The following is a 19,227-nucleotide window of genomic DNA, read 5'->3' on the forward strand; positions in this document are numbered from 1 at the left end:
AACAAGCCCACCCTCCGGCCGCCTGCAACGTGCTCAGGCAGGCGCCGGCCTCGGGATTCCTCCTGCCGGGAGGGCAATGCCCGCCCCTCGCAGTGTCTCGCGGGAGACACCCCCCCTCCCCCGCGGCCCCGGAGCCAGCCCGACGTGGAGCTGGGCGCCAAGAGGCAGCGCTCCCTGCCCCCAGCCCAAGGCGGCCGGCGGGATTTCCCCTTCCTCGGGGCGGCTGGGTCTGGCGGCCGCTGCGGGATCAAAGGTGGCGGAGCCCCAGGAGCGCGCCCCGCCCAGGCCAACTCTCCCGGAGGGCGGCGGCGGCCCCTCCCGCCCCCTCGGCAGCCAGGCTGGAGCGCGCAGAACCCGCCCACCTTCCCCACCTTCCCTCCGCCTCCCGGGGCTCCTCCAGCAACACCCGCCGCCGCCGCCGCCGCCTCCCTCTCCTCCTCCGCCGTCACAAGGGGCAGGAGGTGGAGCCGCGCTCAATAAAAGGGCGCCTGGGAGGCCCTCGGACGCCAGGGTTCCCTGCCACATGGTGTGCGCGCCGCCAGGAGCCCGGGAGCAGCGCCACGACGGGAGTTGGGGGCCGAGAGGAGGTAGCGGGAGCGCAGCGCTGGAGTAAGAGGGAGGGAGAGAGAGAGAGAGAGAGAGAGCGTGCGAGAGGCCAGGTGAGAGAGAGCGCCCGCCCACCCCGCGCGCCCTGAGCCGAGCCAGCCGGGCTCCCTTGGCCTCCGCCCAGCGCTTCCAATGAGCGCCGCCGCCCTGGACAGCCTGGACTCGCTGTCGTGCTACCGGAGCTGGTCGCTGGAGCCCGCCAACTTCTACGACACGAAGGCGGGCGAAGGCGGCGGCGGGCTGAGTCCGTCGTGCAAGGCGGGAGGCATGAGCGCCGTGGCGGCCGAGGAGTCCGGCGGCATGCCTTCGGGACCGGGCGGCCGGGACCTGGCGGAGCTCAGCGCCGCCGCCGCGTCGGCCATGTACGAGGACGAGAGCGCCATCGATTTCAGCTCCTACATCGACTCCATGGCGGCCGTGCCCAACTTGGAGCTGTGCAACGACGAGCTCTTCGCCGACCTCTTCAACAACAACCACAAGGGCGGCGAGCGCGGCGCTGCCTACGGGGACTACCTGCCCGCGCCCCCTCAGCCGCCGCACTCGCACTCGCACTCGCACCCGCACCAGGGGCCGTCGGGGGGCAGCGCCTTGGCCAGCCTGCTGCACGCCAGCGTCCCGCCCGGCCCGCTGCGCGGCGCCGTCAAGCAGGAGCCCGAGTGGGGGGACGAGGCGTCGGGCTCCGCGTCGGCCTCGCTGCTGCCCTCGCAGATCGCCACCTGCGCCCAGACGATCGTGAACCTGAGCGGCCAGCCCACGCCGCCCACCTCCCCGGAGCCCCCGGGCAGCGCCTCGCCCTCCAGCTACAGCAGCCGCTCCTCCGTCTCGTCGTCGTCGGGCGGCAAGGAGCGGGCCGTCAAAAAGTGCGTGGACAGGTTCAGCCCGGAGTACCGGCAGAGGCGGGAGCGCAACAACATCGCCGTGCGCAAGAGCCGCGACAAAGCCAAGCGCCGCAACCAGGAGATGCAGCAGAAGCTGGTGGAGCTGTCCGCCGAGAACGAGCGGCTCCACAAGAAGATCGAGCAGCTGACCCGGGACTTAAGCAGCCTGCGGCACTTCTTCAAGCAGCTGCCCAACGCCTCCTTCCTGCAGGCCCCCTCGGCCACGGACTGCCGGTAACTGGCTGCGGAGGGGAGCTGCGCAGGCTCCCCCGCCACAGACTTTGAACTTCTTCCAGAATACCTCAGAGAGCCGCACAGAGCAGCGGGAGCTGCAGGGCCGGGAGCGGGGCGGGTGTGCTTGCATGCGCGCGCCTCCGTGGGTCTCGGGCGAGGAGCCCTGCCGCGCGCCGAAATGGTGCCCAAGGAGGCGGCGTGCAAGGAGGCGGCGACTCGACTCCGCGCAGCCCTGCCTGCTCGCCTCCCAAGGACAGAGGGGAAAGGGGGCCCGGAATAAGCTGGCTTTCACACTTTACGTTTTTGAATGAACTAAGCCTGGGCCTTTAAACCACAAAACTTGCCAAAAATAGTGAAAAAAGAAAAGCTAAAATGTTGCCTCGTTTTCTTCCTAAATTATTTTTGTAATGATAGGGGTGGGGTTGGGTTTTTTTTTCTACATCTTACTCATATTGATGCAGCTACGGTACTTTGTAAGAAATGATTTCCGAACACTTTTTATTGTAAACAACGAAAATAAGACTATGCTCAAAACTTTTATATCAATTTTTACATTGTTCCTAAAAATAAAAAAAAACCACTTTGAAATTTATTTTGACTTATTTTTTGTGATGAACATGGGGGACAAGATAAACCTGCAATTTCTTGCTGAGGAGAGAAGTATTTGCATCACAATCTTATATTGTTGAGACACTATTAAAATGGAGTTCCAACACATATAACCTGAGTTCCATGGCAGTAATTTATTGGATGTGCAGACTTGGATGTACTTGAGCTGAGTGAAACAAATTTAGTTACCTGCATGGGTTGTTGCCCAAGTATGTCAAAAGGGATGGGGGTTTTGCCAACTCTTGACGGTTTTGTCGTGAAGTGGCTTACATTTTCCTTTCCTCACAACAGACACCCTGTGAGGTAGGTGGGTCTGAGAGCTCTGACAGAGCTGCTCTGTGAGAACAGCCTTAAGGTAACTGTGACTAGCCCAAAGGTCATTCAGCTGGCTGCATGTGAAGGAGGAGTGGGGATCAAATTCAGTCCTCTGTTGCTCTTAATCCCTTCACCACCCTGGCTCTCTACACTGCACCTTGTGCTGTTTTGAATAGGTCATCAACCTGCAGAAACTCCCAGGGATATCACCCTTTTATCCCACACATAAATGGATCTTTTCTTAACCACATATTTAATTGTATTCCAAGTGTATAAAATGATCACATAGGCCTTTTCTTAGCTCTATATGCCGGGAATTGAATTAAACATATGGTTATGCAGGTCAATATTGCTTGACATGTCTGAGAATTATAAATTTTATACTGGGTATAATTTTTGTGCAGGGTATATTGAAATTGCTATTCTAGCAAAATACTGCCTTGTAAGAGGGCAACATCCAGCTAAAAGCTAAAAGCAAGCTTTGACGTTAGCTCGATAGGTATCGGACACAATTTCAAATAGTGACTGATTGGCCATGAGAACCTAAATGAAGCCCCAGAAGGTAATAAACTCTACAAACAACATGATGGTGATAGTAGGACTTCTCCCAGGGATAAACAAAACAATAGTGGTTTCTGGAATGCAAGGCTAGTTGTATTTCTTCAAAATACACAGAAAGAGCCCAGTACCTAACAAGAAGTATAATAAATGGGGGAGGAGTGAAGGGGGGGAGAGACCAGTGATCATGGACCACACGTTTCTGCTGCATAGAGAAACCCTGGGAAGCTTTGATAGCCACAGCAACAAAATGCATGTCCACGTAGCAGAAGATACACATGAGTTTTACTCCCCCACCCCACACCGAGAAGAGCTCAACACACTGGCTCTGCCTTCTCCAACTGGCTGTGGATTCCTGGCCCTAAAGAGGCACGTTGAACCTCAGCAAGGACCAGGGCTTTTTTAGTCCTGGCCCCCACCTGGTGGAATGAGCTCCCCGAAGAGATCAGGGCCCTGCCTAAACTTCCACAGTTCCGCAGGGCCTGCAGAAGGGAGCTCTTCCAGCAGGCAGTTGCTTGAGGCCAACTGACTTAAAACACCTACAGGTCGTCCCCCCCACCCTCAGACTGAGAGGTCAAACCTACTGAGGGATTGTCAAAGTTGTTTGTTGGAATGCTGTTCTAGTTGAGATATTATTGTTATTTGTTATATTGATATTGTTCTATGTAAATGTTCTTCAATGTTTTATGTAAACCGCCCAGAGCTGTAGGGAAGGGCAGTATAAAAATCTAAATCAATCAATTAATTTCATGGGATTCAGCTGCCACAGTGCTGGCTGACCAAGACTGCACCCCAGCGTGTGGTTAGAAACTTTTTTTTTAGAGGTACAACCAGCTACAGCCACACGAGGAAATCTAACATTGCCACTGCCTCAATAATACACACATTTATATGGAAATGTGTAGGTAGGGCTGCCAACTTCCTGCAAAAAAACAAACAAACCCTGTTATAATAGAGGATTGATGGGATGCTTTCTACCTCCAAGTTGTGAAAAGCTTCAGCTGCTCTGGCCTACACATTAAACCTCTAGTAAATGAAAGGACAATTTCCTCCAGTCTGTTCTGAAGATTCCACCCTCCCATTTAGAACACAATGGTCATGAGCAAACGGAGCAGTGAAAAAGCTCAGTGCAAGCAAGAAGAAAATCCCATGTGTGCAGCTGCTTCCTGTTCTCCTTGCAAAAGAAAACAACCCCTGCAAATTCAGGGTTTGGGATCGGAACTAGGAGACTGAACCGAATCCACGCAGTCCAATTTTCTGGAATCGTGTTGGCCAAACAAGGTGTTCAAGTGGTGAAGAAAATGAAGATGAAGTTTGTGCAATTACCTACAAACTGAAAGGAAGTTCAAAAATTATCTTAAGCGTGGTTTATCGTTAAATGAATATAACTATTCTGAGTCAGTTATCTTGTTCTTTGCTTTTCATTATACTGTATAAAGCAACAGCCACTTGATGGGAAGATTGTGTGTAATTTTTTTAAAGGCAAAGACAAATTTAGACAATTATTAACTTGGCACATTAGTGGAATATGCCCTTGACACTTTTTATCACAACAGCAGAACACTTAACTCTTTGTCATATTTATTTGAATTTAGTAATAAATACAGATCAGCATCGCATCTCAAGAAAATGCATTTTATACAGGAAACAATTATTAGAACCTATATGCACAATTTATTTTAAAATGTACAGCTCAGAGCATTAATTGAAAACATTATATCAAAATATGAATTCAAAAGCTATTCACACCTAATCAGAGAAAGAGTCCCTCAAACTCATGACCAAAATCACCTTCTGCATGAAGACTGTTACTGGAAAAAACATATTTAAATAATTTGTTCTGAAATGGTTAGCGATGGACCAGAAATGCTTACACAGTGGGCATAATCCAGCCAAACATTTGCACTTTTATGTTTCATTTATTTCAGAGGAAGGGGTGTTGAGGGTTGGCTCATGCCCTGCAGTGAACTAATAAATTATAATTATTTTGAAGTCATCTCTCAGTTGATAGCCCATCTAGAATCACAGCTTACTGATAATACTTAATAACTACACTACAAAGTTCGTAGACTGAGTAGCATGCAGAATTTCTTTTCTTTCTGCAAAAGGGAGAACAATTTCTTCCAGTTCCACACGGCTAGATGGGTGGCAAGTTACAGACTGGACATAACAATATATAACCCCCACCTCCTTTCCCAGCACACTCTTCACTTCATAACTCTGTAATGATAAAACACACTCATTAAACAAACAATCCTGCACATTTTGTTCTAGCCAGCATGTAACTCAAAGATATCCTGTGTAGTGAGGTCTTCAAATAAAATACTTTTAACCCCTTTTTACTGCCCAAAAAGTAAAGCACACATATAATAACAACACATCATAATTATTTATTTATTCATATTTACATACTGCCCTCCACGACCACAGAATCAACATATTTGTGGCTAACTTAGGGTAGAAAAAGATGAACATGTTATATTTTTAATGAATGTTCATAGGGAATTTAGAAAAAGAAGAGTTGGGTCCTTTATATCCCACTTTTCAACTAACCAAAGATGTCTCAAAGAAGCTTACAATTGTCTTCCCTTCCGCTTCCCACAACAGACACCCTGTGAGGTAGGTTGGGCCAAGAAAAGTCTGAAAGAACTGTTCTGTGAGAACAGTTGTAACAGGACTGTGACTAGCCCAAGGTCACCCAGCTGGCTGCATGTGGAGTGGGGAATCAAACTTGGTTCTCCAGATTAGAAGCCGATACACTTAACCACTGCACCAAGCTGGATCTCATTCAGATGTCCATGCTTGTGATTGTCACTGATGTGTTAGCAAGGGCAGGTGCTTTCCTCCTCTGTTATCCTGCCATCCACATGAGCTACAATTGATGGGGGAGTGTGTTGACGCTGGGCAAAATGGTGATTTCAGTAAGACAATCAGCATTACCAACTGCAATCAAAACAGGTTGTGTCCATTAACTTGATCCAAGGACCATTACAGGATGGCATACTTTTGACTAGCCTACTTTTGGGCTGATCAACAGTATGTGCAACCACAGATTCAGCTTGTTGTCAAATTATCATGTGACCACACAAGTATGATAGTTCAGTCTAATGTAGCCATAATCCACTTCCAGTCCCAGGAAGAACGAAGGACTAGAAATGAAGTAACCAAATTGTGTATTTTTTTACCCACAATTTAAGCGAAATTGGAAAGTACACAAAATAATTGGGAAGTACACAAAATCTTCTTCAAGAGAAGAATTGCTTTTTTTTCTACCCCAGGGAGTCTCAATGCAACTTACAATCTCCTTCCCTTCCTCCCCTCACAATGAGCACCGAAGCTGAAGAGAGTTCATGAAGCTGAGAGAGTTCTGAGAGAGCTGTAACTGTAGCTGTAACTGGCTGAAGGTCACCCAGCAGGCCTCATGTGGAGGAATGGGGAATAAAACCTGGTACTCAAGACCTGCCTCCACTAATCTTAATTAACCACACCACGCTGGCTCATCCTCTACCCTGAAAAGGTATTTTAAAGTAATCACTTTATACAAGATTTATAAATCTTTGATTTATTTAATTAATATACTTTTAAGAATACTTACTCCATTTCTAGTGGGGGAAGTCTTCAGAAGCAAAGAAATGGTTCTCTGCAGAAGCTGATATACAATAGCAAAATGACAGAATGGAGATTAGTATAATGTGTACATTCTCAAATCATATTAAAAACTCTAGCATTTCATGAAAGTCTTCTTACTTACAGTAAAACAATTACAGCTACAATTTACTTGACCCATGCAACGACTTAATGTGACACAGAATGACATGAATAGTACTGCAGGGGGATGCAGAAGATTCTCTGTTTTTAGCAAACCACGGAAATGTTGTTTGGAAAAAAAGCCAGTGGGATGGATTTGGAGTGAATGACAAAGGTCTGAATCTTGTTTAGGTCTGGCACAAGCTGGATGGTGGTCAAGCCATTGTCTTCCAGCTACTGTAAGCCTTAAATGCACTGAAAATATCAAGCCTTTAGGACTGGGAATAATGCTGGACGGCATTTTAAATGCTTGTCCATTATCCCATAGAAAGAATGGTAGTTCTGGGTCTACAAGATGTCCATAAATAAGAAGTTCAAAGCTGTATAAATCAACTGGTATGGTCTCTCTTGGGCTTTCAAGGCAGTGTGTGGCCTTTGGATGAATGACAAAAACCAGCAAACAAGCCCACCCCCCGACGTTCACATATGGGAAATCAGTCTGTAGAAAAATATGATTTGGAAATCCAATTTTTAAAACAATGGAATACCAGCCAAATGAGGCTTAAATGTGATCCAGAAGAGCTGGAATGTTGAGAGCAGTTGTGAGTACCTCAAACAACTATAGGTCACTCCTACAGGAAGGAAAACCAGTCTGCTCAAGCTCCTGAGAGCCCAGAGTAAACTGGGGGAGTAAGGCTTCCAAACTGTTCTCCCCTCTTGCAATTCCTCATTCGTTCCCAAGTGCCTCTTCTAGGGCAGGACCTTCCACAGGTCCGCCTAAGTCTAACACCTTCAATAGATTCATTGGGATTAGAATGTGCCACAAACTGGCCCTGAAGATACCAGGACTCTGAGGATTTTCAGACTTTGCTGACTGAAGGAAGGCCTAAGGGTCTTTCATCAACCTGGGCTAGTAAAAAAATTGACATTTGCTTTCAAGGCTCCTGAGCTGAAACTCTAAGCTGCACTAGGTCCAAATGGACAGTGTTTGGATTACAAAAGTCTTCTCCTACCTTCACTTTTAGCGTGCAATGTGGTCGAGACTGGCAGAACAGAAAAACTTCTAGGTGCATTTTGAGAACTGGTGTGGTTACGGCTTCTGAACACTGTCGGCAGTATAGTGATCCTCTGAAATGAGAAAAGGCAAAGTTACTTAAACAAATTGCATCAGACTTTCCCTTGTCCCTCTCACTGCTTCAAAGTGAACAAGACACATTCTCTCTTGAGATGACTTTTGAGTCTAATTAGGAGAATATTCATCTTTTCATTTATGTTATTTCTGTTATTCAAGTATTTTTAATCTCAACCTTCCCCACAGAAGTTCAAGACAGTTTACATTGTGTCCCAGCACCACAAGCCTGAAAGTTACATTCATCCAAGAGTTAGGCCATTACACATTAGTGGCTCCACATTCAGTAATGTTAGGAAGTGGGTTTTTTCCTGCTTCTTTACAGCATCATGGGGTACTTGTAAACCTCTCAGCCTTTTGTCTAAACTTTTCATATTTTCCCTCCCACACAGCAGCCATTCTCTTGCCTTTGTCCCCATGACTGCTGTTTCCCCACCCCACACACACTTTTTAAAATAAACACCTGAATATTGTTAACCGAGAGCCAGTGTGGTGCAGTGGATAGAGGGTCAGATAAGGACCTGGGAGCTTAGGGCTGAATCCCTGTTCTGCCATGGAAGCTTGTTGAGGGACCTTGGGGCAGTCATGAATTCTCAGGACATTTCTGCACCCTTTAAATACAGTATATAGTCGTTATATTCCAGCCCCTCCATGCCAACATGCAGCATCCAAGCAGCCGGCTATATCCGCCATTTGAAAGTGCTAGTTGGTGAATCCCAAAAAGTAGATTCACCAACATATGTAGCACCATCTACCAGAGAGCAACCAGCAGGCCACCAACAAAAAAACACAACAAAACGTATGGAGGCAAAGAAGCACTATATCCGTCTCCAATGTCCCGCTCTCGCACCCGCATCCCTTTCTCTTCTCCCGGGGGCAGGAGTTTTCTTTTTTATTTTAAAATGAACTGCCTGGAGCAACAACTAGGCGTTCATTTGTGCAGGCAAAGGTAAAAAAAAATCCCCCCAAAGTTCGAACACAAAGCATGCCTCTCCAAGCTTCCCCTACCCTGCAATCAGGAACAAGACTCGTGATTCCATAAGAGGTGGCAATAAAGAAGCACTATGCATTAGATGCAAAGGTGTTTCAATGGAGAAGTACTGATTTAAAAAACATGGTGGGCACTGCAGGCATGGGGAAAAGGGATTGACTGCCTGGCTTAATTGACAGGTGGAAGAGAGTTGCGTATAAATCGTATTGCTCTCTTCCACCATTTCCAGCAGCACTTTTGGAGGGGGAGAAGTGCAAAATGGCAGCTGAGACAGCAGAAAAGGTGAGGGAGGGCCAGGAGGTGAGATATTATTTAGCGTTACATCACTCAGCTGGTGTAACACTATTTTTAAAGATGTGCAGAAATGCTGTCAGATTAAACTATGTCATAGGGTTCTTGTGAGGATAAAATGGAAGAGAGGAGAGTGACGTAAATCACTTGGGGGACCTGTGAGGAGAAAGGCAAGATAGAAACAAAGTAAATCAATTATCACTAAAATAATAGGAGTATCCGGTTCTTTGCATTGCTGGTTTGGTTTTAAAAGTTAGTCTCTAGCCTCTTTCATCCTGAAGTTATGTGAAATGTGTATCTCAGCAATGAAGGGAACCAGGCAAGATGGTCTTTATTAAATAAATAAAATAAGCCTTATGGTGCTTCATTTCGATCCCTTAATCCCTTAATCCTAATGGTACCTAGTGCCATGGTGTTCTGAGATAACATTTTCAATGAGCATTCTACTTTCACACCAAGATAATTTTTAGGGCTATAAACAAGAGATAGGGTCCCATGACAAAGCATTAAGGGGATGGGGGGAAGAGAAGGACATCTGCTTTGTTTTACCTTTTTTCCCATCCCTTGCTGAAGCTTCTCACCTCAGGGAACATTTGCAGCATCAGCAAAGTTGGGAAGTGCATGGACAAAGACCACAGTAAGAATTGTCCAGACCCTATAATGTTTTCTGTAACAAGACAGTTATCCTAATGCTGTAGCAAAATAACTATCTAATATAGATTATCCAGGCCCTATAATGGTTAAGGGTTTTATTTGGGGGAAGGTTAAGGGTTTTATTTGGGGGAATTAACACCATTCAATGGTTTATGTTTTCATCACATTTTGTAAGCTACCACAAGAAAGTCCCTGGAAGGGCAGCATAATTTTATCAATCCTTGCAACATTACCAGGAGAGACTGTAATGAGCTGGATGAGGCCAATTAAAGCCCAGACCAGATGGCAGTGCCATTATTCAATTCAACACCAAATCAGAAATTGAGTCAGTCTGTTCTGGATGGGTGACACTCCTCTTAAAAGAATATGCTTATTCTTCTACTTCATGGTTTTCTCTCCTCCATTTTACCCTCACAACAACCATGTGAGGAAGGTTAGACTGCATGTGCTTGACTGGCCCAAGGTCACACAGCAAGCTTCCACTCTTCACTGTTTGGGGATGCTGTGAGATCAGTGTTCACAGCAGAAGGCTTAGATCACCTGTCTGGCACATTGTACAACTGACCATTGTACAACTGTTTCACTAGCTGTGATGATTCTTAGGTGATTTCACCGGGTTTATCCATGCTCTCATACCATCTAAGCTAGACTACTGCAATGTGTTCTATGTGGGCTGCCTTTGAAGACAGTTTGGTAACTACTCCTGGCTTCAAATGCTGCAGCAAGCTAACTCTCTAGTATAAATTACAGACTACATACTTCAGTTCACTTGCTACCAATTTGATTCCAGCCTCTATTCAAAGCACAGGTTGGGACACTTAAAGCTCTACATCATCCTGGACATATTTGAAGAATTGCCTACTCCCAAGTGAATCCGCTCAACTAGTCTTTGGCAGCATGGGGGCAACAGACATAGGCAGACTTCCATTCCCAGGTGGTCTGGAGTTATATGAGGGGGTTATGAGATTTCACCATTTTCCTTTTTGTACATGTGCAACCTTACACGTTTCCTGTGTAGGCAGGTACCCTCTCCTGGCCTTTTGGTAGTCATGTCTGGTATCTTTGCAGTCTGCATGAAGCACACCCACTTTAATAGTACAGGATACAATTAAAACACAAAATATATCCACCTTCCACAGCTTTTGGAAACAATTTTCTTATCTGGTGGAACTACAGACAAAAGCTGTTACCACACCTCAATGAACATTTGGCAGGTATGGGCCAGATTGTCCTCTACTAAATTTCCTTAGGAATCTTTGGTGAGAAACACTGTCAAGAGTTTTGAGACTTCAAGTAGTACATAAATGCCTACAGGATGGCCCTTATCTGTGTGCTAGTTGACACAAGCATGTTCTTACCTGTGTTGTGGATGCTGCTCTAGTCTTCCATTGCCACATTTATTGCATGCAGGCCAGCAGAAAGCGGTCCCCTCATTAACACCAACAACAATGCCTTAGAAAAAGGGGAAATATTTGCTTAGATGAAGTGTACACTGGCCATGACCACTTTCAGCTCTCATGTAAATTTGGATTAAGATAAGGCGCCTCTTCTCTGCAGCATACAGGGATGTTTTAAAAGCAGATTTTTTTTTCAAAGAAAGAAAAATCTTAGGTATACTGCAACTTGCTTCATTAAAAAAACAGCAACACTGAGTTCAGAGCAACACTTTGCAAATAACATTTCACTTAACGTTTCTTTTACCCACACAACTTTAATAGGACTAATCAGGATGCTTTTAAATTTTAGTCAAAGCATTTCATATTGTTAACTGGAAAATCCTTATTTATATCAGTGCAACCAGGAAATCAAGTCAGCTTAAAAAAAAAAAAAAGACTGACATAAGTGACTACAAACATCAGTGAACTGAAAGCCAGAGATATTTTGGATAACTAGTTAACTATTGTTGTTAAGTGTAATAAATCAAGCAAACTGGGTATTTTACGGGAAGGCCAGTAAAAAGATTTAGAACAATGGTGATGCGTTGAGCCAAGCAATAAACATGAAGGATGTAGCAGCCTTTGCAAGTAAAACAGAGAGTGGTGATCTGTGACACCTGCAAATAAATGGATTATCATTGCCCAGCCCACAGTTTGTATGTCAAAGGCCAAACACCTCCTCGCCCCCACTGAGTTGTGCAAGAATATCTCAAACTGATGAGACAAAACAGAATTCTGGAAAAGCAAGCGTGACGGTGGTTATGCACCCTGAGTAGCAATGCTGGAACATTTACTTAAATAGGCTGGTAAGGAAAAGGGAATCATCTGGTAGTGGGGAAACTGATATTCTGGGACATGTAGAGACAATTACTACAGATTTCTGCTAGGAAAGGACTTTAGCTCACAGTAAAAATATGATCCCCCTTCAAGGATCGCTGCCTTGTTGTGGCAAGGGGGCTTGCGTAGTTCAGTGAAGCTATGAGCTATACCGTTCAGGGCCACCCAAGACGGACAGGTCATAGCTGAGAGCTCTGACAAAAGGTGATCCACTGGAGAAGGAAATGGCAAACCACTCCAGTATCTTTGCCATGAAAACTCTATGGACAGTTCCAATAGGCATAACAATATGACGCCGGAAGATGAGCCCCTCAGGTCAGAAGGTGTCCAATATGCTACTGGGGATGAGCAGACGGCTAGTACGAGTAGCGCCAGAATGAATGAAGCGACTGGGCCAAAGCTGAAAGGACGCTCAGTTGTGGAAGTAACTGGTGGCGAAAAGACAGTCCGATGCTGTAAAGATTTTTATTCCATAGGAACCTGGAACATCAGATCCATGAATCAAGGCAAGCTGGACGTGGTTAAACAAGAAATGACAAGACTGAACATCGACATTTTAGGAATCAGTGAACTAAAATGGACAGGAATGGGTGAATTTAATTCAGATGACCATCAGGTATACTACTGTGGACAAGAATCTCGCAGAAGAAATGGAGTAGCCTTCATAATCAATAAGAGAGTAGGAAAAGCAGTCTTGGGATACAATCCCCAAAATGACAGAATGATCTCAGTTCGAATCCAAGGCAAACCATTCAACATCACAGTGATCCAGGTCTATGCCCCAACCACTGCTGCTGAAGAGGATGAAGTTGATCAGTTCTATGAAGCCCTACAACACCTTCTAGAAGCAACACCAAAAAATGATGTGCTTATCATCATGGGGGATTGGAATGCTAAAGTAGGAAGCCAAAAGATAACCGGGATAACAGGCAAGTTTGGCCTTGGAGTACACAATGAAGCAGGGCACAGGCTGGTAGAATTTTGTCAAGAGAATACAATGGTCATAGCAAACACTCTTTTCCAACAACCCAAGAGACGACTCTACACATGGACATCACCAGACGGTCAACACAGAAATCAGATTGACTATGTGATCTGCAGCCAAAGATGGAAAAGTTCTATCCAGTCAATAAAAACAAGACCAGGAGCTGATTGTGGTTCAGATCATGAGCTTCTTGTTGCAAAATTTAGGCTTAAATTGAAGAAAGTAGGGAAAACCACTAGGCCACTCAGGTATGAACTAAATCATATCCCCAACGAATACACAGTAGTGGTGACAAATAGATTTAAGGAATTAGATCTGATAGACAGAGTGCCTGAAGAACTATGGACGGAGGTTCGCGACATTGTACAAGAGGTAGCAACTAAAAGCATCCCAAAGAAAAAGAAATGCAAGAAATCAAAATGGCTGTCTGAGGAAGCTTTACAAATAGCTAAGGAGAGAAGGGAAGTGAAAGGCAAGGGAGAAAGAGAAAGATACACCCAATTGAATGCAGAATTCCAAAGAAAAGCTAGAAGAGATAAGAATGCCTTCTTAAATGAACAGTGCAAACAAATAGAAGAAAACAATAGAATGGGCAGGACCAGAGATATTTTCAAGAAAATTGGAGATATGAAGAGAACGTTTCATGCAAAGATGGGTATGATAAGGGACCAAAATGGTAGGGACCTCACAGAAGCAGAAGAGATTAAACAAAGGTGGCAAAATTATACAGAAGAACTATACAAGAGCGAGCTTAACATCCCTGATGACCACAATGGGGTAGTTACTGACCTGGAGCCAGACATCCTGGAATGTGAAGTCAAATGGGCCTTAGGAAGTCTGAGCAACAATAAAGCTAGTGGTGGTGACAGCATTCCAGTTGAACTATTCAAAATCTTAAAGGACCATTGCACTAATTTCTCATGCTAGCAAAGTTATGCTCAAAATCCTACAAGCTAGGCTCCAGCAATATGTGGACCGAGAACTTCCAGAAGTACAGGCAGGATTTCAAAGAGGAAGAGGAACTAGAGATCAAATTGCCAACATACGCTGGATCATGGAGAAAGCTAGGGAGTACCAGAAGAACGTCTACTTCTGCTTCATTGACTATGCTAAAGCCTTTGATTGTGTGGAGCACAACAAATTGTGGCAAGTTCTTAAAGAGATGGGAATACCAGAGCATCTTATTTGTCTCTTGAGAAATTTATATGCAGGTCAAGAAGCAACAGTGAGAACTGAACATGGAATCACTAACTGGTTCAAAATTGAGAAAGGAGTTCGGCAAGGCTGTATACTGTCGCCTTGCCTATTTAACTTGTATGCAGAGCACATCATGAGAAATGTGGGATTAGAGGAGTCACAAATTGGGATCAAGATTGCAGGGAGAAATATCAATAGCCTCAGATATGCAGATGATACCACTCTAATGGCAGAAAGTGAAGAGGAACTAAAGAGCCTGTTGATGCGGGTGAAGGAGGAGAGTGCAAAAGTTGGCTTGAAACTCAACATCAAGAAAACAAAGATCATGGCATCCGGCCCTCTCAATTCATGGCAAATAGATGGGGAAGAAATGGAGATAGTGACAGATTTTATTTTCCTGGGCTCCAAGATCACTGCAGATGGGGACTGCAGCAAAGAAATTAAAAGACGCTTGCTCCTGGGGAGGAAACCTATGGCAAATCTAGACAGCATCCTAAAAAGCAGAGACATCACCCTGCCAACAAAAGTGCGTTTAGTCAAGGCTATGGTATTCCCAGTTGCAATGTATGGCTGCGAAAGTTGGACCATAAGGAAGGCCGAGCGTCAAAGAATTGAGCGTCAAAGAATTTTGAACTCTGGTGCTGGAGAAGACTCTTGCGAGTCCCTTGGACTGCAAGGCGAACAAACCGGTCAGTCCTAGAGGAGATCAGCCCTGACTGCTCTTTAGAAGGCCAGATCCTGAAGATGAAACTCAAATATTTTGGCCACCTCATGAGAAGGAAGGACTCCCTGGAGAAGAGCCTAATGCTGGGAGCGATCGAGGGCAAAAGAAGAAGGGGACGACAGAGAATGAGGTGGATGGATGGAGTCACTGAAGCAGTAGGTACAAACTTAAATGGACTCCTGGGAATGGTAGAGGACAGGAAGGCCTGGAGGATAGTTGTCCATGGGGTCGCGATGGGTCGGACACGACTTCGCACATAACAACAACAAAAAATATGATGATGCACAAAAGGATAGGATGGAGATTGATTTGCATATCAATGATGGTGCTGCTTGAGGCTCCTCCAATTTGTCTTATCAACAGCCCCATGAAATAAATGAGAAGCCAGGATCAGGGATTTGGACTCCAGTCTAAGCTCAGCACTGGCTCTCTACGTTTTAATAGGGATAATATAAGAAGCTAGCTTAAACATGACCACCTAAATTAGTAGTAGGTTTTCTGTACAATCCTATTTAAGCAGCCTTCTAAACTCCTGAAGAGTTTAGAAGAATGTAGATTGCACTGTTTATTAACCTTCTGATCCAAAAATTTGCGGGGGGCAACTATTTTCCTTACAGAACTCAATATTATTGATTTTACCTAGCTGATGTCCTGTGTCAGCTTTCCAGGTACAGAACAGTCAAGGTTGGCCATATGCAGAACCAAAGGAAATCATTATAGAAACTAAGAATATGCTAAAGAACTAACAAATAAAACCAGACAACACAGTCAATCAAGAACATTATTCTAAACATATGATTCTGCCCAGCACTTAGCCTTGGATTCATCTGTTTCAGACTAATTGATACCAGCTTCAGCTTTCCAGTATGTACTCTATGGTGAAGGGCTGGTCATGACCTTCTGCTAAGGCCATTAACATTCTCAACCTAATCAGCAAAGATGGAGGTTCCCTTCCCCGAATTCATGAGCACAGGGGCCATGATCAGTCATCAGAGAGTACTGGAAGAAACAGCCTCGTGATGGCCTGTCTCCTCCCCTCTCAGTCACCAAATCCAGCTTGCACCTACATGCATGCTCATCTTGCCTATGGACAGTCAGTAGATCAAACCCAGTGCATATGTATTAGGTACTGAATTTTTTTTGGTAGGGAGTTATACATGTATTAGCCTGGAGAAATAATGTAGGGGGGGGGAGTGGCAACTGCATATTCCCTACTATGTATGATTCATTAGCTAAAGTTTTTATTCCAAGGTGCCATGTATTCTTATTTGAAAAAATTAAACTAGAAATTAAGCTGATGAATTAGTAGACTGGAGTTGTTAAGCAGCCTCTCACTGAATGTGTTAGAAAAACATTTTACTATGATAGTGAAAGGTTCTTATTTTTCCCTTATATTTTAATGAAGGACTTTTGGCAAAAGAGGTTATCACATATCTTGTCCAAATTGTGACATTCTGAAGAAAAAACGTCTCCCCTTGAACTCACTGTGATGCACATAATATGTTACCATGTGTGTTCAGGGAGAAAGACGTACAACAATTACAGCCTGCTCATAAGGAAGAAACATTCCTTCCGTCACCTCATATTCTTCCATTACAGGATTAGGTAGTTTAAGATCTCCTCTAAAAGTGTAATCCTAAACAGGGTTGCACCTTGCCAAGTTCAATGACCCCAATGAATTTAGAAAGAGGTAACACTGTTTAGGATTGCGCTGTAAGTCTGGAAAATATTCCCTAGAAATATAAGAGCTCTGCTGACAAATGGCACTGCTCCTCTACAAACTTGGAAAGAATATTGAGAACCTGAATAGAGTGAAACGTTCATTGATGGAGAATTAGAACACACAAGCCACCAAAATAGTATCAAGTATACAGTAATAATTCACAGCACCTTATGAGTCAATTACATCATGCACACAGTGGAAAATATTCCACTCAAGAAGGGGAGGCAAGAATGCAACAAGGCACAATGGGAGGGTAAAAATGGAGCTATATCTGTGGAGCTCCAGCAAAGGTCTGATTCTTCATGCAGGGAGATGAGCACTCAGGCAGTTAATAATCCATAAGTAGTGCGGGGGGTGGGGGGAGAACATCAGAGACTAGGGGTGGATTTCAGACTGGGCACTTGGCAACTATGCAAACAAAGGAGAGTAGTTTGGAAGCCGACAGCTCATGGCCCTCAGGGTACATGGCAAGTCAAAGCACCATTTGGGGCCAATTCAAAACAAAAGGCTTGGTTCAAAATCAGATCCTTTCTTTTTTAGGCTTGGAAAAAAGGGAGTGGTGCAAGGAGTGCCACCGGAGTGGCCAAACTGGAGCAGGAGGATTCTGGGACTATTTCCCAAAAATGAAAGCAAGGGGAGGTTCCCAAGTGGAGAGAAATGCACTTGAAAGTGTTTTCAGCCACCTCATTGCACTTGGGTCCTGGCAGGCCATTCAATTACATTACAGTTCTAATTACATTACGGTGACTATCTGACCTATTCATAGGAAATGAACATCAGTGTTCATTACATTTCCTGACAAAAGGTTATCATGACAGGATCCTTTTTTACTACTATGGCCACTGAACAGTTATTTGAAAAACCTTGATCAATAGTTTGGTTGCCCAATACTGGGTAAAGGAAGGCTTCTCTCTGCGATGACTATTTTAATCAGTAAAGGTGATGAGATGAGGCGTATGCCTACTCCTTTGGCTAGGTCTTATTCATTTGATGTGATAATAGCCACAAACTTGTTTCTCAGCCTTATGCAGAAAAGAGCTTGTCCCACATCAAAAGAGATGGCAAGACAAAGAGAAAACCCAAATGGAGGCTTGATGGTAAAAACGACTGTACTATTTTGGTATCAAGAACGTAGTATTATTCTGTGAAACTATGACAAAAATTCAAAATCTACAAGATCAGCCCTTAATGGACTGACACAAACATGGTCACCAGCTACTCTTCACAAAAAGCTTTATGTGGTACTGAACTACTACAGCAGTCCTATATAGGACTAGACCTATTGCAGACAACATGATATATATGATGAATTCCTGGAGAACTATATGCATTTCTGAGCAAGTCAATGTAGGAAATGCAAGTTTGAAAAGCTATTATGGATGGCTATTATCCCTGTCAGTGAATCCAGCTCAGCACAGGATCATATGAAGTCACCTCGTGCAACATCAGCCTTTTGGCTTACTGAACCCAGTTTTGTCTGCTATGACTGGCCATGCACTCAAAGGCCTTAGAAAACTGTGTTTTCCCATCTTGTTACTGAAGACCCTTCACATGGAGATGCAGGAAAACTGATACTGGAATTTTCTGCATTGCAGGTATGAGCAGCGTCCCTAAGCAAGGGGAACGAAGGGTCATTAAGAATTATATTGGGGGCCAGACAAGGCAAACAGTTAGAAATCTTTTATTATGACAGAAAAATAGAGATGTCAAACTAGTGCTTTCGCACACCTCTCATGCTCACAAACCGTTCAGCGGCTGATGAACACATGCCAGCTTCCAATTTCTAATGACTGACTACAGCCAGGCTTAGTGTGCACATACAGTGTACAAGAATGGTGTGCAGGCTGGGTAAAGTAGTCTGGAATTAAGCAGGCAGCCTGCTACCTGTTTCCTCCATGTCATCCTAACAAAAGCCCTAGCACTGTGCAAAGAACTGTGGCCAGAACTGATCAGAAATCCCAGAGAGATTATTATTAGACAGATTCTTAAAGGGAGATGTCACAGGCATTGGCACCTGCTCTGTCTTTAAAGAGGAAAAGACAACCATTCCCTCTAGTTCACCTGTCTCCAGAACACACGATCCAAAAGGGTATTAGCAGCAGTCCTTGTGACTCTCTCCCTTCTGAGAGCTGCCTCCGTGCCTCTAAGCTGGCAGAGGAGCCTATCAAAAACTACTCTAACTTGGCTATTCCCAAGCTTAAACGAAAACAGCAATGAGAACCTTGCCCGATGCTTCATTTTGTAAGCTGTGGAAGCAACTAGCAAAAGGATCTGGTGAAAAGTCATGCAGGGAGGGATCACTTGGGAAAGGGA

At 44.7% G+C, this 19,227-nt stretch overlaps 2 protein-coding genes across 4 annotated transcripts in view; one reads left to right on the plus strand and one right to left on the minus strand.

Annotated features, from left to right (window-relative positions):
• Positions 1-437: 437 nt before the first annotated feature.
• On the plus strand, positions 438-2,310 carry CEBPD (CCAAT enhancer binding protein delta). The gene has a single exon (XM_077352452.1). The coding sequence runs from the start codon at positions 739-741 to the stop codon at positions 1,720-1,722; it is 984 nt and encodes a 327-aa protein (XP_077208567.1). The 5' UTR covers positions 438-738; the 3' UTR covers positions 1,723-2,310.
• Positions 2,311-4,764: 2,454 nt separating this feature from the next.
• SPIDR (scaffold protein involved in DNA repair) overlaps positions 4,765-19,227 on the minus strand; it is a 193,852-nt gene continuing 179,389 nt past the window's right edge. For 2 of the 3 annotated variants that reach the window (XR_013234137.1, XR_013234138.1), the window contains exon 17: positions 11,376-11,464. Coding sequence is in view for 1 of the 3 variants with exons in the window: in XM_077352453.1 (XP_077208568.1) it covers positions 5,250-5,420; positions 6,796-6,849; positions 7,961-8,075; positions 11,371-11,464 (434 nt within the window). In the remaining 2 variants the exon portion in view is untranslated. Of the gene's footprint in view, positions 5,421-6,795; positions 6,850-7,960; positions 8,076-11,370; positions 11,465-19,227 lie in introns of those variants that run through there. The other variant, XM_077352453.1, reaches the window with a different exon arrangement.

Source organism: Paroedura picta, chromosome 9 (assembly GCF_049243985.1).
Source record: "Paroedura picta isolate Pp20150507F chromosome 9, Ppicta_v3.0, whole genome shotgun sequence".
Taxonomy (NCBI): domain Eukaryota; kingdom Metazoa; phylum Chordata; class Lepidosauria; order Squamata; family Gekkonidae; genus Paroedura; species Paroedura picta.